We start from the raw sequence: 20848 nt of genomic DNA, 5'->3' as shown, positions 1-20848 counted from the left end.
TGCCTGACTCTTTTGTGACCCCATGGACTATATACTTTCAACAACTGCCAGGTTTCTCGGTGCGTGGGGTTTGCCAGGCGAGAACACTAGATGGGTTGCCATCTCCTTCTCCAGTGGTTGAACCTACATCTACTGCATTGGCAGGCAGATTCTTTACCACTGAGCCACCAGGGAAGCCCAATATATTGTATACTCTCTTGTCTAATTTAGGTAGAGAGTTAGTCTCTCTAACTCTGAAAAAGGGATAGTAAATTGAGTAAAGACTAGCTTTTAGACACACTTCCTCTCCCTCTCAAATAACCATTTAAAAGCAAATCTTTAATTAAAACCACACACAGAAAATTTATGCCACTCACAGGAATTTATTCCTCCATTAAATAAGACTATAGCACTCTGAATTGTCTAGAACTGCAATTCCACCCAAGATTTATGCTAATTAAGTTTTTAAATTTTCTTACATCAAAAAGAAGACTCCTACAAAAAGGAAAAAAGAATCACTTGGGAAAAAATTCAAAGTTCTCCAAAAGAAATACATTTCATTTAAACATTTGGCCATGAGGAAGGCAGCTGTTATCCCTTACATTGATAGATGCCACAGAATATGCTAATCTATACAGGCTCCTCCTTACACAACACACACTGTCGTACAGTCAGAGATTTGACACATGAAACTTCCTCCCAAAGGCATAGACAGGGGCGCGGCATTTACACTGGCCAGGACACTCATGGTTTTACTTGACAGGAGTCTGTTAACGACAGGTACACTTAGTGGCTATCATATCTTCATATTCTTTATAAGCGATTGAGCCATCAGGCTCGATGGCCAAAACACTCAAAGGGCTATACTTGGCAGGTACACAGGATGGTCTCGGCACTGAGGAGTCAAGTTTCTCATGGATGATGTTCTGCACCATGGTGTGAATCGGAGAGCCATACCGATGTCCAACCGCCCTGGGACAGTCCCCTTTACAGTATCGAGGGTTGTATTTGTGTGGGGCCACAATCCAGTTGTCCCACTTCAGCTGACTAAAGCTAAGTCTAAAGTCATGGAGCTCACATTCATTCTGGGGAAAAAGAAACTGTTTGAAGTATTCACTCAGATTGACTGAAGCTGGAACCAGAGGCTTCTTCAATTCAGAGCTGACACTCTCCTGGTCTCTGCGGTGACGGGACGATCTTACACCCTCAGCAGCTTCTTCTCCCACAGGGTAGGCAGATAGCTCTCTCCTCTGGTCAGGACCCTGTGAAGGCTTCCTTTTAGGGTGGAGGGAATGCCACCTGTGAAAAGCCTGAGCACTTGTGTCGTTCAGATACAAAAGCAGTGAGGGCGCTACGAGAAGAGTCATGTTAAACAGGCTGTCCCGCGCTGAAGGATGCTGCAGCTGGTCTTTCGCACATGTAAAATTTACAGACATGTGAATATTCCTCTTGTGGGAGGCCACCAGAGGCTCAAGAGGAGCCGTCACATCAATCTCCATCCATTTGTATTTCTTTCTAAATTCAAACTGTGAGTTATAGGTAAATGAGTATGGAGCTCTAGGGAGAGTCTTGCTAGAAAACTCTGGCTCTTTTATCACCAGGTTGCATATACATTTAACAGGAAAGGGAAAAGAAATGGAGTTGTTGAAAGTATATAGCAAGACTGACTTGAATAAATGTTCCACAACAGTAACACGATCCAGGTTAAATAGCAGATCCACTGATGGAAAGGTTCCTGAGAAGAAAAATAATCCAACAGTAATGCCATATGTAACAGGAAGTCAAATCAAGGAATCAGTACCTCAGAATGTGCTTCTGTCCCTTTTCTCCCCACTTTCTCAAGCCTTAAACGTCAGGGTGGGATAGGGGTTATAAAGAAAAAGCAAGTTATCTGTACCATATCTAAGTCCCAGCACTTACTGCTGGATCACCAGAAATTCAGAATAGCTTTGGTGGGGAATTAAAAGAGGGAATCATTATATTTTGAAGTTTTAGAATCTTATTAAGTTGCTGCAAACAAAGAGAAAGCTAAAAAGGAAAGCAGTATTTTTCTCTTGGAAAGTCTTTAAGAGGAAAACTATCAAAAGACACTTGCCAGGCTTGTTAAGAAAACATTCTAAGTTCTTACCAGCAGAATCAATAAAGAAAAAGTACTTCTCTAAGTTAATTTGGAACACTTGAGACTGACAACAAATGGAAGCTCTAAACCCACTGTAACAAAACAGGACGTCAAGGAAGGAGAAAGGGTTTAATATAGCCACAAATAACCTGCTGGGTTAGAAGGGTTTTCTGTAAGCCATGAGCTAATGAATATAATTTTTTTTTCTTTTTTAAATAGCACTGCTCCCATCTCTCTCACACACACACAAGACTGTTGATTAACACATTGTCCTTGTAGGGTGATCTACTGTTCCACATAAGGACGTCAGTTTTCCTCTCACAGAAAGCAACAAACGTGGGGAAAACATCCTGTTTACTAAAGCACACCAACAGCTGAAAGAGGTACTGTAGGTTCATGTCCAGGCCAACATTGGTAGACTAGAAAGAATATGCAACGAAGTCAAAATACCTTTTTTTACAGTCTTGATTTTGTGACCCTGGACAAGATGCTAACCTCCAGCAGCACTCTTCCCAGGTTTTAAGGCCATTAAATCTCTTCTAGCAAGAGATTTAGCCTACATCAACCCATGAGGGCATTAGGAATAAACAGTAAGATCAAGCACCAGGTTTGTTTGGATATTGAGTACCATGCAAAGTAAAATGCAAGTCAAGGAGCAGGGACAACTCCTTTATGTAACTGAAATGCAAAAAGGTCTTTCTTCTTCCCTCCACCCATTAACCAATCTGCTCCTACACACCTGCCGCCAGGTCCCCAGGAGCCTGCTTGTGCTGAGCACAGGGGGTGAAGAGCCGAACAGTGTTGTAGAGGTGGCGTCTGTTGGATTTAGGGGTCCCCTCCTTGGTAGCGTATGCCTTATAGAGCCTCTTCATGTAGCGCAAAGCTCTGTCATCTGGCTGCAGCCTGGGGGGTTCCCCGTGCCCATCATACAGAACCTTTAAGAGAGGGGAAAGGAGACCAGGTCTGTGTCTCCCACCTAAATGGTTCAGCAAGGACCAAGTCTCAGCCTCAGATTCCAACGCGGTCCTAGCTACAATCTGAGCTTCTCCCCTAGAAGGCAGAGAATCAAGGCTAATAGGAAAACAGAGCCAGGCAAAGCAGCAAAACCAAAGGAAGAATTTGTTGGGAAGCGCCATGGCTTGGAAGAATTAGCAAGGAACACATTTCCCCATACCAGTCTTCTTCCTAAAAATCAGGAAGAGCCTCGGTTGGTCTCTTAAATAAACTTTAGGTGTGTGGGTGGGCTAGGTTCACTTCTGTAATCAGACCTTAAGGATGCTTAGCTGTGGATGATTTTTATCAGCTGACAACACCCTATTCATTCAGTTTGTCCTAATTAGATTCAGATTTACTTGGCCATATAGTTTTCCTTTTCCTTTCCCCTGGTATTTATTTAAAATCTCTTAACTTAATGGACTAGCTATGTAGCTGAAAGGCTACAAGGAGTGATCTTTAAAAAAAAAGCGGCCAATTTCTTGAGAGAGATCAGGATTTTTAAAATGTTCCCTAGATGCTTGCTGAAACTTCGAAGGCATGGGGAAAAGCTAATTATTCATGATGATACCCAGATCTGTTTGTATGCAACTTATGGTATTGGGTTTACTCTTCTCCCTGGATCTGTACCACCTCTCCCACTTCCAGGTGCTTAGAATATTTATTTACTGCATGTTGATTTGGAGGGTGAGAGAAATTCACAACTGAAATTGAGATTCCAGAGAGCAGAGAACTGCTATTTTGCCTAGTTCTCGCAGCCTTTTAAGGATATGTACTTGGAATACTGCAATATGCTTTAAAAAGGAGGACATCACATTTAATCTTGACTCACTTTAAAGTATAATATCTTGGTGCCTTTATTTGGGTCTGCTCATTCATCTATGCATACTTTAATTGAAAGGTTTAAAGACGTTTTCAGGTGCTAGAAAATAAATGAAAGGTTTGCTTTTTATTAATCACTCAAATGGTGGGAGAATTTGCTAGGTATTTTTGTTCTTACCTGTATAAGTATTTATGTTCTTGCCTCTGAGCTAAGATCAGGTTAAAGATTATGTTTCAGATAAATGAGACATGGGTACACTAAGAAGAGCTGAATATACTTACCGTGTAAGATACAGAACCAGTCTGTGCAGTACCCAGGCTGATAAAACCGAGGTATACTGGTAAATTTTAAGTTCATTGTCTGCCAAACCTCCCTGGCTCGGATCTGCCAAGGAGGGTTATAAAACACACCCAAACTGCTGAATGAGAACTTAGTCCTAGATTACACATGGCCAGCAATTCCATGAAAAAAACATTTACAGACACGTTGCATCAAGTGGAAAAGTCAGTCAGCTGTACGGGACAGCAGTATCCTTAAGTAGAAAGCACTTTCCGAAAATGGAATCGCCTCACACGCGACGTTCCTGCCTTCCTCCTGGGCAGTGAACAGTGGGCAACATGACATTCGGCCCCAGGCAGAACTCTGTGAGGGAGAAGCCGGCTGCGACGGAGGTTGCCTCTTCCCTCCTACAATCACTAACAGCTGCTCATCACTTGCTGTACTATTACCTAAGGACTCTTGTGGCTAAATGGAAACATTTTTATTATCTCTTGGGAAAATCTACACCCTGCCAGTGGATTCTAATCTGGTGGCTGACAAGAGAAGTCTCAGATCCGTGTCCCTGATTCCGGTCTTGCGGTCGCTGAGGGCCTGACCATAGCCGATTCCGGTTCCAGCTTACTGGACATGACAGTACAAAACCTCGCGTTGACTGCCAGGCGGCGGCCTCAAAGACGCTTTCCACCGCGCCAGGACACCCGACCCTAGGGCAGCTCTGGAGGTTGACAGGCCCCTCGCTCTTCTACTCAGTCCGTCCGATTTCGGCCGCTTCCTGAGGCTCCGAGGAAAGCCGGGAACCGAGGAGAAGACTGAGGGGATCCGGTGGGGGGCGCCCCGGGACCCCAGAGCCCGCCCAGAGGCGCTTGGCCCCACCCCAGAGCAGGCACCGCCCACTTCACGTCACGCGGCGGGGGCACGTCTCTTCGGCCCTGGAGGCTATGGCGCCGTCACCTGGAGACAGTCGGGAACTAGTTCTCCCGGAAGTGACCTCACCGCCTCCTGGCGCGGCGTCCGATCCTACCGGAAGTGGCGGACGGAAGCCGGAGGGTCCCGTGGTGTAGTGGGCGAAGTGACCTCGGTGTGTGAGTGGGGTCGCATGGCGCTGTCTCGGGGACCCCTGGAGGGTGGGGTTGCGTTCTGGGTTGGGAGGATGAGGAGCGCCGCGGAAGGACTCGGGTTGGCGGCGGCAAGTCCCGGGCTTGAGCCCAACGCTTGTCCTCCCTCCGTCTTGCAGAGGCCGCCGCGACCATGGGCCGCCAGTTTGGGCATCTGACACGGGTGCGGCATGTGATCACCTACAGCTTGTCGCCCTTCGAGCAGCGCGCCTTCCCGCACTACTTCAGCAAGGGCATCCCCAATGTGCTGCGCCGAACTCGGGCGTGCATCCTTCGCGTCGCGCCGCGTGAGTGCCCTGGCCGCGCGGAGGGGCTAGACTCCCATCCACAGAGGGTGTTGAGGGTCCCCTCAGTGAGCACTCTGCATATAAACACGCTTTCTCTTTCAGTAGTCCTGAATGCCGTTGAACTGATCATGTCCTCCCCATCTTACAGATAAGGGAGTTGGGTCACAGAGAAATTATTGGCTCAAGGTCACTTGTGTGATTCCAGTGTCTCCCTCTGAGGTCACCTTTACCCACTTCTTTTCTAGCAGTGAACTGTTTTGTGTTAAAGGTGCAGCAGATAGTGATGATAGTTGAAAATTTTGACTTTGCTAAAACCCACAAAGTGTACATTTCAAAATGGTTAAACGGTGAAGTTTATGCTATGTGAATTTGACATCAGTTTTTAAAGCATTTTAAAATGTGCAACAGGGGAGCGATAGGGAAGATTTGGTCACTGTTCACAGTTTTCCTGGATAAACCCTTTTCTTTTACACAGCTGAAAAATGAGTTTGTAGCGTAAGCTTTTTGATCATCTGGTTTAAGAGTGATTTCTGAAGAACTAGAGACAGGAAAGCAGAATATAAGGTGAATCAGAAAAGAGGACTGGGATCCATGTGTCTTGTATGTGCTCACTGCTTCCTCTCATTTATTTTTATAGCGTTCGTAGTGTTTTATCTTGTCTACACATGGGGAACACAGGAGTTTGAGAAATCGAAGAGGAAGAATCCAGCTGCCTATGAAAATGACAAATAAGCAACTCATCTGGATAATGGTTCCTTGTCTCTGAAAGACCCTTCTCTGGGAGAGGAGAGTATATTGTAGTGTCTTGAAGACACAATAAACTTATTATGGGCTTCACTGTTGTGATTTTGTGTGTTGTGTAAGCAGAGTCCTTGGATGTGACTGCCAGTTTTCAAGTGCATAAACTCCTCTCCCCCAGCATGATTCCTGAACCATTTTGGCTAGTCTGAGTTTGGGAAGGAGTGTGGCTCACCCCTTGTTCTGTACTCTACAAGACTGTAGCTGCATCAACTGTAGGGAATGTTAGCTCCCTGCCCACTGCTTCCATATTGACAATAAAATCTAGTAATTACTATGTGTCAGGTATTAACCCTTTACACAAATAATGTCTTTTAACCCTCACAACTACCTTTGGTGTTTTTTCCTTCACAAGTACCTTTGAAGTATCACCATTACACTCATTTTGCAGATGAGGACACAGGCAGAGAGGTTAAGTAATTTGCTCCAAATTGTACAACTAGTGAATGATACAATCTGGCACTGAGGTTTCTGTTCTTAAAGCTATGCTGTTCTACATGATAGCTATCAAAGGAAGAGGTGAGGTGACTCCTTTGCCTCTAGAACTGAGGTCAGCAAACTGGCTATGTTTGTACCAGGTTGCTAAAAGTGCTTTTTAGCCATGTATGACCCATAAAACCTAAAATATTTACTCTCTGACTCTTTATGGAAAATGTTCACCCCTGTCTTAGAGCCTTTGAATTATCTTTCTAGTGGAAAAATTACCCTTTTCCCTTCAGGAGATGGTGGGGGTAGGTGTTGGCAGTTTATGCTTCTGGTTCCCTACTCCATTTCTAGAAACTTCCTCTTTGCTAAGGAGCTGTCCTGCTGGTCCAGAGCAGCAGTTCCACAGAGTAGGTCAACTTCTGGCTCAGGCTGTGTCTTTCCTTCTTACTCTATAATTCCTGCCTTTCATGAACCAAAACTACCTCAAAAATCTGTAAGGTATCAGGAGATTGCATTGATTGTGAGCCAGGATAAGGAGGTACAGCTGAGACTAATAGGCCTGGGGCTCATATCCTTTTAACTTGCGTACCTAATGTGTGGTAAAGGCAAGAAACCCTCATTCTTGAGCTATGAACTGCTTACCCATAAAATAGGTATATTAAGACAAAGCCACAGGGCTGAGGTAACTGAAATGTAAGAGTCTGGTAAGGTAGTGCAGGCCTAACAGAACTGTGGTGTGATGAAAACTAGCCTCACCAAACTAATTTTCCTGTTTGGCTTCTTGTCCAAGTTTATTCCCAGGGCTCGCTGCCTGATATGCAACATATTTGGGTCATAGTCTCCTTTGAGAATCTGATGAAAGCTGTGAACTTAAGGTGTAAGTGTACCCATTCTTAATCTTGCATAGTCTGAACAGGTTCATGGGCCAGGGGAGGATCAATTACTGCCTTGACAGGCCATTGATCTGTTTCTTTTTTCCCTCCAATTTTAGCCCCAAGCTTCCTAGGTGGCATGGCCATCCTTGTCCCATGTTTGCTTCATTTTAGACTTTTATTCCTGGTTCTTTGAGTGCTTTGGAGATTCCAGCCCCAAATCAAACTTAACCCTTTCTTAGTCTGGACCAGGTACTGAGCCTTTGGTCTGAAATCTTTTATCCCAGTAGTGCTCTACTGAGAAGACTGTCCTAGAAGCCTTTCCATGCACTAAGCTTCTACTTCTAGATAAAATTGTTAAGCACTGCTTTAAGCCTGTCCCTCACTAAAGGACTTCCCTCTCTGTGTTTGGTGACTCAGAGCTCTGTGTAGTAGGGTCCTGGAGGGTGGGGGTGGTGATGGTGGTGAGGGGTGTGGAATATGAATTACAGCTCAGTACACCTGTACATGACTGGGATCTGGGATCATTTTATGGACTATTCTATCTGTAGAAATTCGTAAAGAAACTGAAAATCGGTGGTCTCTTAAGAGGGACCAGTGTTGTGGGCCTCTATCCCTATAGAGGATCCACTTGGAACCTCCAGCCCAGGTGTGGCTGCTTCACCTGCTGCTGGGGCACAATCACTTTTTCATTTAGCCCTCCTTTTCCCCAGCAATGCTCCTGCTCCCACAAAGGCATTTATCTCTGGTCTGCATAATGCTGTGAAGGGGACACTTCCATCAGCCAACACATTGCTAGAGATGCAGGCCCAGAAGTCAATGCCAGTTCTAGCCAGCAGTTGAGCAAATACACTATTTGTTGACGTTTTACCCGGAAAAGTTTTTCCATTTCAGTCTTTCATTTTTCATTAGGCATGTCCTACTCAGGGACACGAAAAAAGTTTCCAATTACTGCCAAGCCCTTCATGATCTTCCCTCCACCTGGAATGTGTTTCAAACAGCTGTTCATGTAGCTACCTCCTCGGTCTCCCATTTCATCCTAGGCACTTAACTTCAGAAACAGAAAATCCCTTGGAGTTGTATTCAGAGTTACCAAGCTGTAAGCTATCAACCGTGCTTGTCTCACTTTCTTCTTGTAAATTAATCATTTGAAACCCCACATGTCAGTGCCTGGGAGGCCTCACAGAGGTGTTCCCATCCATCTCATTGACACAAGAGACTAAAGCTCAAAGAGGGGCAGGGCTGGCCTCTGGTCAGCTAACCTATGTAGGTCCCTGGCTTCTGCTTTCCAGCCAAGCATTTCTTCTTCTTATGGCTGCTTAGACCTTTCTGCTGGAGAAAGGAACATGTACTTTTATGTTGATTCATTCAGCAAAATACTTGATTGTACAGAGCCCCTGCACTTTTAAATATTTTTTAATTTCAGGAATAGGCCTTCACAGCTACTCAAGGGTTGTGGGATGGACATGCCCACATCTGGACAATTCTGTCACTAGCTGAATGCTGTCTGGATGCCACTTTGCTTTTAAAAGCTTGATTTTAAATAAAACCAACTACTGAGTTAGTGTAGACACATATTAGTGTAGTTAGTGTAGAAATACTCTCCTTCACAGTGATTCCTCCATGGGCAGTAACTAATGGATCTTTTCTTTTGGGAGGAGGGATGGCATACAAGATGGAGGCTTGGGCCACAAAGGCTTCTGCAGTGTTGTCACACCCATGACGAATAGCCAGTCCTTTATTCCCCCTACAAAGAGGGGCCCCAAAGCCCCAGGCCTTTCCCTTGGCTGTGGTATTGGCTTTGTAAGTTAACACAACAGGCTACTTTGATTTTGCCTGAAGTACAGGATGGCAGAAATGGAGGACTGGGAGAAAGCGTCCATCTTGGGAATAAGGCCTTTCCACATCCCACTTGGCACATCACTGTAGGCTTATTAAGGGGAGGTTGGCCCTCAGCCCACAGACCCAACTGGCTCTAGGCTATCACGTTGTTCAGGTTTTTGCTTACTTCATCAGATTTCTGTTCTTACCCAATGTTCACTAGGTCACCTCACAGCCTCTTCTCCATCCCACAGAAGTTCCTAGTTAAGCCCCTACTTGAGGTCATTCTGTGTCAAAGCTCAGGAGTAAAGGGAAGGAACAGCTAGTCAGTCTCAAACTTGCAGGGTTGGTTAGGTGAGTTTGGCATAGGTCTGCTTCTCCATGTTCCTTAAGTGCAAGCAATGGCATCTGTCTCCAGGCCTGGCCTGGTCCTGAAAGGACTGGGAACAGGCAGATGGATGATTTGTGGTCCTACCCTACCCAACCCCATCCCTGAGGTCTACCATACTCCCCTTTACTTCCTTGGCAAGAGGACTGGTGACTCTCCTGTATTACCTTCAGCTGTGCCGTATCTCCACCACTTTTTCTTGGGGAACAGGCAGCCTCTCACCTGCCATATCCAACCTGTGAAGATGAGAAGGGCTTAGGGAAGAGGTATCAGCCAAATGTTCAGGGAGACACAAGGCAGAAAATAAAAATCTTGTTGCCTTTCTTGGCTTTTTCTCCCAGATCAAAGGAAGATCTGAAGTCCTGTATATCTCCTTTTTCACAGAATTCATTCACACCTTTCTCTACAAACTTATTAAAATATGTCATTTAATGAGTAACCATAATCACTCATGGTTTAGGGACTTGCAGTGGTTCCTACTTAAGGTGACAGATGTTTTGGGCTTTGGAGAGTTCTCAGCCCTATGCCTGCTTCCCTGAAGTTGATGGCTATGCTCTGTAAAAGGCTCAGTCATGTACTGGCAGGAAAGCTAGTAATTCAAGGTTTGCAATATCTGTCACTACTGTCAAGCTTTCACAGATTAGGAGGCCCTGCTATTTCCTCAAATTTTAAAGAAGGAAACAAAGTCAACCAATACTTATTTGCTCATGATTGAAACATGTCAATCCTGATTGCCCTTCCCCTGGGAGACAGCAGGTAGGTCGGACTTTGCATTTTCTGCTGCTGGGTTTCCATTTTCTAGGCAAATGATGTGGAACAAATAATTAGGGTGACAGTCAATCTATTCAAACAAGGATCTGGGGCACTGTAGGCAAGTCTGGCTGAAGCATCCTCCCACATACATCTTTCCACAGAAGGGAGATAAGGGCCATATCTGATTGCCTGTAACAAAAGAGATCAGTGCTTCTTTCCTAAATAAGCTGAAAGGACTCAACACTGTTTCTAAAGACCTCATTAGGATAATTCTATTTTGATTAGAGATTTCACCGAGCTATTTTGGAATGCAAATGTGGCTAGGTGCCTGGTTTCCCTCAATGGCTTCACGTGGCTTTTCAAAGGGGAGGAGGTAGTGCTGACTTTTGGTAAAACGGTTGAAAAAGTCCGAGCCAGCAACACAACCAAAGTCCAGATGAGGGATCAGTAAATACGTGCCTGAGAGGCAGGCCTTGAACACATTCCTCTCTGGTAGACATTAACTTATTAAACTGACCTTGACTGCAAATATAAACTTTGCCCCCATCTTACCTGGCAACCAAAGAGGTGGGTCTGTCTATAAAAAGAAGTGGGTACTGTGCCCGGCCCTTCAGGGTCCTGGATCTTATCAAGATGTGGCACCTCAAACTCTTTGCAGTACTCATGATCTGCCTGTTGCTGTTAGCCCAGGTAAGGACAGGATATGTATGTGGGTGTGTGGGGATGGTAGCAGTGGACGTGGAACTATAGGCAGAACTTGAGAGCCAGACTCAGTCCTGAGGAATGGACCCCTCTGCTCTGAGTCTACTGCTTCTGGGGGTGGTGATCATTATTCTAAGATAAATAGTAAGGTTTCAACTCTTCTACACCTGAGATGGCTGTCTTCTCCCTACAGGTAGATGGCTCTCCAGTACCAGAACTGAGTTCAGCAAAGAGAAGGCCAAGGAGAATGACCCCATTTTGGAGAGCGGTTTCCCTCAGGCCCATTGGAGCCTCCTGTCGGGATGATTCTGAATGTATCACAAGGCTATGCAGGTACTCCACAAACCTGCGAGCAGGGCTGGCTGGACCCAAGAGGCCTGGGAAGCTGGGCAGGGGAAAGATCAGTACATACAGACCTAATAATGAAACTGGGGTGGAGGACTGCTTGGGCTAACGATAGGGGCTTCATGGAGGACAGTCCCTCAAGAGTTAAGAGCCAAGAACAGCTCCAAACAGGTACCCTGATAGAGTGATACCTTTCCTTTCTTTGCTCTACCCTGAGACTGGATGTCAAGTACAGGAAGGAAATGCAGCAGAGGCGGCTCTGGGCACTGCTAGACCTTTGTCTTAAAAATCACCTTTCTTTTCCCTTAGAAAAAGACGCTGCTCCCTAAGTGTGGCCCAGGAATGATGTACACACCGGGGGAAAAAGAGGACAGCACTTACCTACAACAATGCTCCATTCTATGGGATATTGATTAACTGCATTTGGCTGGAGACACTTAAGTAAAACAATCTTGTTTTTAAATGTTTGAAGACAGATATATGCTTTAAATTGGTCTCCGTTTCTTCTTAGAATGTTGATATGTAGATAAGCATAACTAAACTTGTTGAAGAGTTTATTTTTCTATGGATACTATTAAATGTCTCAAACTGAAATTTTGGCAGCTTGGAATTCACACTTTGGAGGGGAAGGATTCATTTTGTATACTACAGAAAACCCAGCATTGCCTAATGATAATGTGTTAACTTCTTAATCTGGAAACTGCAGTGAGAGTTAACATTTCTTCAGGTAATAAAAACACAATGGCAGGTTAAAGGCAAAAGTTTAGTAATAGCTAGTGATTAACCTCAGCAAGTTCATAAACTATGGCCCTGGATCTTAACCCTTCATTGCATGTAAAGAACATATCAGTGAGGTGCAAAGACAGTCAATATTGGTTTATCTATGAACAGAGAGAACCAGAAGAAAAACCTAGTTAAATGAAACAAAGCCCAAGCCACCAAGAGTAACAAAAAGGATGTGTATGAGATTTCTGTTGGAGCAGGGAGAATTATGATCTATGCAGAGGGACCCATGGCCAGCCAGTTCAGAATTTTTTTTTTTTTGCTGTCCTGTGAATTTATTGTGGTCTGTCTTTACATCATTGTGTGTGTTAGCTGCTCAGTTGTGTCTGACTCTTTGTGACCCCATGGACTATAGCCCACTAGGCTCCTTTGTCCATGGGATTCTCCAGGCAAGAGTATTGGAGTGGGTTGCCATTTCCTTCTCCACAGAACTTCTGTAATCAGAAATTAAGACCTGGACTGGTGGGACCAGACTTTAAAGGAAGAGTAGCACTGGACCCTAATATACAAAACAGAAAGTACACAAAAAGGGCAAAGTAAGAGTTGAAAAAGTATAGAGAGCACAGTGTTTATCAACTTTAATACAGAAAATCTATTTGATATTTATTAAACTTAGTTTCTCCAGCTATGGTTTGGCATTATACAAAGCATCTTAATGACACAGTAGAGTTAAAAAGATCTTTACAAATTGAAATGTGATACCCTTGTCTCCAAATATTTTAATTGCCATAAATTTGTTTAAAAATACACATTAAACGCATGTTTGACACTCTAAACTTTCTATAATCTCAATACCACAAAATACATATAATATACTATACAGATGTGGAAAAATCTAGTTAGTATATAATACTTTGCTCACCATTAACAGCTTTATTACGTGAAACGCACATACTGACTTAGAAATCCTAGCTTTTGAGCCCCAAAGTACCTCTGAAATTTTAATGTATTGCAACAAATAAAAATCACAGTATATAATTCAAATTTTGGTTGAAAATGTCAGATGCCTAAATATTTTGGATAAAATAAATGTAAAACAAAGATTTGGATCATGTATAAAACAAAGGCATCCTATCAGACACTAACAGTACCTTTCTGCAGAATCAACAAGGCTTTTAATTTATCAGTGGCATTACCTCCCCTCCAAAACCCTCCCCAAAGGTCAAACCATTATTCACCAAATAATTTTAATTAAAAAAAAAAAGGATTTTCAATAAATATATAAGTATTTATGTCCTCCATATACAAAATTTCTTAAAACCATTCAAAACGGAGGCTGGATAGAAATTTTCATAACTGTGCTTACCAACCCCACATCTGGTCCTCAAAGGTGACACCTTTTCAGGCACTGCCACCTCGGCCAGCTCTGTTGGTGAGCCCTGCCCATTCCCACCCTACCTCGACCCCAGTACTGTTGAATGCTCATGTCAATGATCTGCCAGGTGTGTGCATGAAGTTGTAAAATGGGGACACTTGAACAGCAACAACAAACCCAACAATATGGATAATTATGGCATTGATCTGAAAGGCAGCATTTCCAAATAGACATTTTCCAGAGAGGAACATAGCAGGTAGAAAATTCCAGTGGTAAAAAGCTGAAAAGAAACCCCATGTGGGAGCAGTAAAAGGTCATAACAGAGTATTACTAGAATTTCTTGGTGAGAGCTTTTCCCCCATGCTCTAAATTAGAGCACCTTTTGGCTGTTTCTTTTTAAGAATGTGAATTTATGCTTAGCTGAGGAACGGTGGGCAAGGAGAGGTCAAAGCTGACATTCCCCAAAGTCAACTTCATTATATGACAATTACTTGGGTTTCTATTTTCCGTTGCTTAAAGACTGGTTTAGACTTAACTCTATTGCCTTATTCTGTGACCAAATGCCATCAAAAAGAAAAAAAGAAGATATTCTTTCCATTCGCTTCTCGGGAGACTGTAAGTTCTTTTTAATTAACCATATGGTTTGAGTGAACAGAATCTGCATTTGCTTTACCAACTATTAATAACTTACTTCCTATAACTTGTCAGCTTGGTTATAGGGTCTAGGGGTCTAAAATGAATTTATCTATTAGTGAATACGTGAAAGAATATTGCTCACAAACATGAACAATTTGGCCTCTTGTCACTATATAGTCTAAGTCATTCAATACTTATCTCTTCTATTTATATTGCTGAATAGCAACCTCAGATGTGCAATGTTATTATTGGAAAAAATTCTGCCTCTCCAACACATAGATACATGAAACTGAAATGAAATCTGTGTTTCACATAATTAGGGAATATGAGTTATAGGAATCTAGATGGATTTGAAATGTTTTGCTTTGCAATTTACTTAGGATTAAAAAACAATCTTCACAATCTGCCTAAAACATCCTTCCCAGTAGATGTTCCTGGGATCCAGAGGCAAACTTCTATAATTCAAAATACATAATGAGGCCCTTTTGTTCAATTAGCAACTGGAAAATTAAAATCCTTCCCACCCTGTATGAGCCCTATAATACTACAGAAGGGCTCAAATATATTTTAAAAGTTAATTTACTACAAATCATAGTAATTAAGCATTAACAATCTAAAAGGAATACACATTGCACCCTTGAACATTAATATTCAAGGTGTCAACAAGAAAGTGTCTTAGATCAATAAATAATGTGGAAATAGTTGCACTAAGCTAAAATACTAAACACACACATTTCTGACAAACTAATTTCATGTTTTCATACATACATACATATATATAAAGTGTGTATGTGTATATAATTTTAAAATCCAAAGTTGCATACCCTCACACTTAGAAGAGTGCACAGCGTACCTCTCCTTTACACAACTAGGCATCACTGACTGGAGCAACTACAGACTGTTCTGAAACTCCACAGAGTGCTGCTGGCCTCCAGAGCCAGAACGTTCATTTACAACAGGTGTGTTTTGCAGGCTCTTGCTTCACAACACAAGCTTATTCAATAAGGTAATTTCTCAAAGTCATTGTCATTAAATACAAAAATGATGCTGTCTGATCTAGCTGATTAGACCTTTCTTTAATGAAAAGAAACAAACGACGATTAAAAAACAAACAACAGCAAACCTAATAAAGCCACAAGTGTGTTGTTCAAAGTGCAACCTGAACACCTGTGCATCCATCAGTGAAAGAGCCCCCCAGAGCACAGGCATGTGCGGGCACGTGCACACATTACTCTAGACAGCTTTTACATTGGAGAATTAAACTAGTGATGGTCCACCTTCTCTACTCTGCAGAAACTACAACTGTGAATTTATCTGAAGTAATCATTGCTTATAAAATCAGTTAACTACTTGCCCAGAAAAAGGTGGCACTGAGGCAAGAAATGGGCTAAATGCTCCCCAGTCAGGCTGGGCCTAGGCTGGACTGTGGCAACTTGAATCACCTGGAGGGGAGTGTTCCCCACAGCCCAGCCTAGGCTGGGCAATATTATACCATGTGACAACTTCCTCCACTGTAATCTGTTTGCTGGTTGCCAGTGGTGTGGCTGCTGCCTCTTGGCATACAAGTGTGGTCTTAAGAGCAGTCAACAGAACAATTTTTAAAATAGTTGCTATTTTTATAATTAACTATGTTAAATACAAGTCTTAGGCTAAGTAAGTTTTAGCTACTTGTCAGAATCAGTTGTAAGTATTTAGAGAACACTGAAGACACCTATTGAGGAAGGAGGAATGGTCGCCCGTAAAGGAGTCCAAAGAACATGCTGGAACAGATGCAGACAGACAGAACTTCTGAGGAGATGGACACAGAGGAGAAGGAGTGGTGTTTCCACAGACTTTTACACTGAAAATTCAATTGTTTAGAAAAGGAGTTTGATCCATCGCCCATTACCACCTAGTGGGAAAACCCTCCACAATTAAAAGCTTGAAAAACTAATTTCCCAAGACTTAACAGTTTTAGAGACAGAATATCTTAGCACAGCACCATAAAACATGCAGGAAATTCTGCTTTAACAAATTATCAATGTGACCTGGGAAATAAATGTTCCTGCTATCTTTCAGGACTCACAAGAGACTAGAACACACTGGAACTCAGAAGTGCCCCACTGGCTGCTGTTGCTGAAAGTCTAAAAGCTTAAAGGATACTTTTTCCATTTCCAAGATATCACAGAAAATTAAGGAATCAGAGTCAGAGAAATTAGAGAAGAACAGGACAAACATTTGCTTTGATTAACTGTGGCAAGTTTCTTACTGAATAACCACCATGGATCATAGACAAGCTGTCTTCTTAAGGAAAACTGTTCCTAAAACACACTAAGATAAAATTAGCAAGATATTAGAGGCAATTTTCTCCAAGGGAAAATCGTTAAATTCAACATAAATTGAGGATCTGAATCTTCAGTGATATGCAAAAAAAACGAGGTACAAAACCATTAAGAAGCTCAAGATGAGGCCACAGGACAAGAAAAGTTAACTAGCTTTGTAAGTGTAGATTCAGACACAGAGGGGCCACTACACCACTGGGCTTAAGAGATTTTCTATCCTTTCTTTCTCATTTCAGACCTTAGCAATCATCTATAAATAACAGGGCAATCCTTTTTTCTGATTGAATGGATTCATTTTTGGAATTGAGAGGACAAACTATTTTTTGAAGCAGCATTACGCAATAGGTTAGACTAAGTCATGTACCAAAGCATTAGCTTTTCTGAAAGAATTAATCTTCATGTGACCCTAAAGGACAACTGAAAAGGAAAGAGAATTTAACATTATTACTATAGAAGACCAACCATACGGGTGATCTGCTCCTAGTGTAAAACTTCATCTGTAAACAATCCACAGAATCTTCATTTAAAGGTAAGATTTAAGGCACACCAGACATGATAGGGGCACTAAAACAAAAGACAAGAAGGTATATTTCTCACCTTTATCTCCTATCTGCACCTTATAAGGGAAAGGTACTTTGATATACAACTCTTAACAGAGCTGGCTTATTAAGCTCTACTCCTGCTCCCCTCCCCTTCCCAAGAGAGCTCACATTGAACCAAGTTAGGTACTTTTCTAGTGCGAATTTTCTGATCCCATCAGAAACACATATCATTGATGAAGGCTTTCAAAATACAAAGGTAGTAAACATAAGATAGGTTTAAAAGGTGAAATTCATCATCTCTATATCAGGCATTAGAATCCTAAGTTGTATAGCAAAAAGCACACACACCAAAGCTCCAGGCCATTTTACATCAGTCACTGCATGCTCCTACCGGAGCATCACAATCTAGTGTGGGAAAAAAATTTTTTAATTAAAATTCTGAAGAGAGATTTTACACTACAAACATCATCAATGAAAGAGATATAGGCGGCAGCCCTCAGGAGTTGGATCATCCTTTGTTCAACAGTAACTTATTCTGTTTCAGTTAAGTGTCAAATTATTAGTAGTAACAACAACAACCAAACATATGGTTTAATAAAATCCATAAGGTTCAAGATTGTCCTTTTATGAAACCCTTCACATGATATGCTTCTCCTAGAAAGTTCGCCTGCCCTCTTTTGTAATGCATTAAATGCAAGTTACAGTCACCTTGTGATTGCTATAGTGTTATTAACACATGTTCACAGTTCTTGAAATAATGCATACCAAATCAGAAACATTTCACTTTACATTCACATAGACTGCCATCTTCTCATATTTAAGTGATTTTCCATGTGTAGAAGAATATCCTTAATATTGTACTAAGTATAAATTCTGCAATAATAAAATTGTACTTAAGATCTGAAGTAATATCAGGTAGTAGGTGTAGAAAGAACATGTCCATATTCTAGATAAACCAACTCTTACTCTTAGAAGAGCTACCACAAAAAGACATTACTTTTAGGTAACAAAGCTCCCAAAGTATATAAATAAAGTCTACATTAAATGTACATAAAATATTCAACAGAGTAAATTTATAGGCAGAAATAACTAAGTTTTAAACTACCCCCAATCTGGGAACTTAAAAAAAATTAATAAATAGAATTGCAACAAATTAGTAATGAACTGCAACTGAAATTTCAATCTTATTATAGATCATTGAAACCAACTATCAACATGCTGCAGATTTAAAAGCATTTAAATAATTTTTCATATTGGGAATATTAAAGGGTCAAATGACATGACTTTGGGTTATTAAAAAAAAAATTGCAGGAACCAGGGAAGAGAAAACCATTCCTCATTCTTAGTGTCAACTAGGTGGTGTGTTATGGCAGTTTTCCTTCGTGACATGACACAGTGTTGTGGAGAAAATCAGAGGCAACGAGATTGTGTTCAGTTCAGGATATCAACTTGGCATCTTGGCGAAGCCAGTGCAGTCCCTGCCGGGTGTAACGAACTAGGTCTGTCATGATGCTTGCATTAAAGATGAGAGGGCCCATTACTTTATCCAGTTCAGCAAAGAATTCTAGAAAACCAAAAACACTCATTAAATGATGCACACTCTTTTCAATCAGTGCTTTAAAGTTTTTAGTCTAGACTGTAAAAAACTATTCATATAAAGTAAAAGACATTTCCTCCTATACTAAAATGATTAACTGTTCATGCTTTAGAACAAATCATCCCATAGTCAATCAAGTTATATCTTTTCCCTAAGTCACAAAACATTTTAAAAAGACTAAATGGTCAGGAATTAAGAGTTACACATATAAACAAAATGTCACCGATGGAAATTGCTACTACAAACCAAACATGATTAAAATGGAGACCTAATTATACAAGGTATTCACACTATACTATTACTCAAAACATTCTCTGTGAACAATTTTTGTATAAGAAGCAAGTGGTATGAAAAAGCAAGATGTTGTTATCTGCAAGTTTCCCCCATTAGAGCCCCTGTGAAGTTAGATACGTACAATAGCCTGTGTCCAATCTTTCTGCTGTAATCATGTCATACAACTTTAATGAACTGAATCTCATGTTTTAAACAGTAGTTTAAAAATGTAAGAGATAGAAATGACATGATTCTTTCTATGTGAACAAAATTAGACTGATGTATATGTAAGGCAGGGGGTAGAGAGGAGGAAAGAATGACAGTATCCTAACCTTTGATCCCAACACCATTCTGGGAGAAAACAGAAGGATGTAGGACTCAGTGAGGACAGTTTTTATATGCACAATGATAATAAAGACCTTAGTATACTATATATAAGAAGTAATCAAACAGTTGAGGAGAAAAGGATTTCCTTTATAGAACTCCAGCTAATAAACTGGTGATGAATTTTCTATTTCCTAATGGAATAACACATGTAGGTGATATTCATCAAGGGATGCTAAAAGCCTAAGTTAAATAGTTTAACATTTTAAAGTTTACATCAAACTGAATCAGGCAAACACCAGCTGAATGGTCAAATACTGCTAAGACTAAAAAAGGAATAACCATTATATAACTCATAGTATGATTTAATAGGAAATATAGAGTTCAGTTCAGTTCAGTCGCTCAGTCGTGTCCGACTCTTTGTGACCCCATGAATTGAAGCATGCCAGGCTTTCCTGTCCATCACCAACTCCCGGAGTTCACCCAAACTCATGTCCATTGAGTCGGTGATGCCATCCAGCCATCTCATCCTCTGTCGTCCCCTTCTCCTGCCCCCAATCCCTCCCAGCATCAGAGTCTTTTCCAATGAGTCAACTCTTCGCATGAGGTGGCCAAAGTACTGGAGTTTCAGCCTCAGCATCAGTCCTTCCAAAGAACACCCAGGACTGATCTCCTTCAGAATGGACTGGTTGGATCTCCTTGCAGCCCAAGGGACTCTCAAGAGTCTTCTCCAACACCACAGTTCAAAAGCATCAATTCTTTGGCGCTCAGCTTTCTTCACGGTCCAACTCTCATATCCATACATGACTACTGGAAAAACCATAGCCTTGACTAGACGGACCTTTGTTGGCAAAGTAATGTCTCTGCTTTTCAGTATGCTATCTAGGTTGGTCATAATTTTCCTTCCAAGGAGTAAACGTCTTTTAATTTCATGGCTGCAATCACCATCCGCAGTGATTTTGGAGCCCAGAAAAATAAAGTCTGACACTGTTTCCACTTTTTCTCCATCTATTTCCCATGTAGTGATAGGACCAGATGCCATGATCTTCGTTTTCTGAATGTTGAGCTTTAAGCCAACCTTTTCACTCTCCTCTTTCACTTTCATCAAGAGGCTTTTTAGTTCCTCTTCACTTTCTGCCATAAGGGTGGTGTCATCTGCATATCTGAGGTTATTGATATTTCTCCCGGCAATCTTGATTCCAGCTTGTGCTTCTTCCAGCCCAGCGTTTCTCATGATGTACTCTGCATAGAAGTTAAATAAGCAGGGTGACAATATACAGCCTTGACGTACTCCTTTTCCTATTTGGAACCAGTCTGTTGTTCCATGTCCAGTTCTAACTGTTGCTTCCTGACCTGC

General features: G+C 41.8%; 4 protein-coding genes across 7 annotated transcripts in view; 2 read left to right on the top strand and 2 right to left on the bottom strand.

Moving 5' to 3' along the window:
* Positions 338-5057, bottom strand: GDF9 (growth differentiation factor 9). Of its 2 annotated transcripts, XM_013965446.2 has the most exons (3): positions 4196-5057; positions 2838-3033; positions 338-1714 (listed from the first exon to the last, which is right to left on the bottom strand). In XM_013965446.2, the coding sequence occupies exons 2-3, from the start codon at positions 2968-2970 to the stop codon at positions 750-752; spliced, it is 1098 nt and encodes a 365-aa protein (XP_013820900.2). In that variant the 5' UTR covers positions 2971-3033; positions 4196-5057; the 3' UTR covers positions 338-749.
* On the top strand, positions 5136-6432 carry LOC102171149 (cytochrome b-c1 complex subunit 8). Its single transcript, XM_018050399.1, has 3 exons — positions 5136-5271; positions 5428-5595; positions 6233-6432. The coding sequence occupies exons 2-3, from the start codon at positions 5442-5444 to the stop codon at positions 6325-6327; spliced, it is 249 nt and encodes an 82-aa protein (XP_017905888.1). The 5' UTR covers positions 5136-5271; positions 5428-5441; the 3' UTR covers positions 6328-6432.
* On the top strand, positions 11211-12294 carry LEAP2 (liver enriched antimicrobial peptide 2). The gene is made up of 3 exons (XM_005682929.3): positions 11211-11343; positions 11549-11688; positions 12010-12294. The coding sequence occupies exons 1-3, from the start codon at positions 11287-11289 to the stop codon at positions 12044-12046; spliced, it is 234 nt and encodes a 77-aa protein (XP_005682986.1). The 5' UTR covers positions 11211-11286; the 3' UTR covers positions 12047-12294.
* AFF4 (AF4/FMR2 family member 4) overlaps positions 13038-20848 on the bottom strand; it is a 78698-nt gene continuing 70887 nt past the window's right edge. For all 3 annotated transcript variants that reach the window (XM_018050396.1, XM_018050398.1, XM_018050397.1), the window contains one exon: positions 13038-18861. In XM_018050396.1, the coding sequence (XP_017905885.1) occupies positions 18734-18861 (128 nt within the window). In that variant the 3' untranslated portion in view covers positions 13038-18733. The remainder of the gene's footprint in view (positions 18862-20848) is intronic.

Source organism: Capra hircus, chromosome 7 (assembly GCF_001704415.2).
Source record: "Capra hircus breed San Clemente chromosome 7, ASM170441v1, whole genome shotgun sequence".
Taxonomy (NCBI): Eukaryota; Metazoa; Chordata; class Mammalia; order Artiodactyla; family Bovidae; genus Capra; species Capra hircus.
This window is presented reverse-complemented; position numbering and strand designations above follow the sequence as displayed.

What these genes read in the sequence shown, in the direction of transcription:
- GDF9 (XM_013965446.2), bottom strand. Translation starts at nt 2,970, where the DNA reads ATGAAGAGGCTCTATAAGGCATACGCTACCAAGGAGGGGACCCCTAAA. An exon ending in TCCTGGGGACCTGGCGGCAG is followed by an intron (nt 1,715 to 2,837) that starts GTGTGTAGGAGC and finishes TTTTCTTCTCAG; the next exon opens with GAACCTTTCCATCAGTGGAT.
- LOC102171149 (XM_018050399.1), top strand. Translation starts at nt 5,442, where the DNA reads ATGGGCCGCCAGTTTGGGCATCTGACACGGGTGCGGCATGTGATCACC. An exon ending in CATCCTTCGCGTCGCGCCGC is followed by an intron (nt 5,596 to 6,232) that starts GTGAGTGCCCTG and finishes TTATTTTTATAG; the next exon opens with CGTTCGTAGTGTTTTATCTT.
- LEAP2 (XM_005682929.3), top strand. Translation starts at nt 11,287, where the DNA reads ATGTGGCACCTCAAACTCTTTGCAGTACTCATGATCTGCCTGTTGCTG. An exon ending in GCCTGTTGCTGTTAGCCCAG is followed by an intron (nt 11,344 to 11,548) that starts GTAAGGACAGGA and finishes TTCTCCCTACAG; the next exon opens with GTAGATGGCTCTCCAGTACC. An exon ending in TGTATCACAAGGCTATGCAG is followed by an intron (nt 11,689 to 12,009) that starts GTACTCCACAAA and finishes CTTTTCCCTTAG; the next exon opens with AAAAAGACGCTGCTCCCTAA.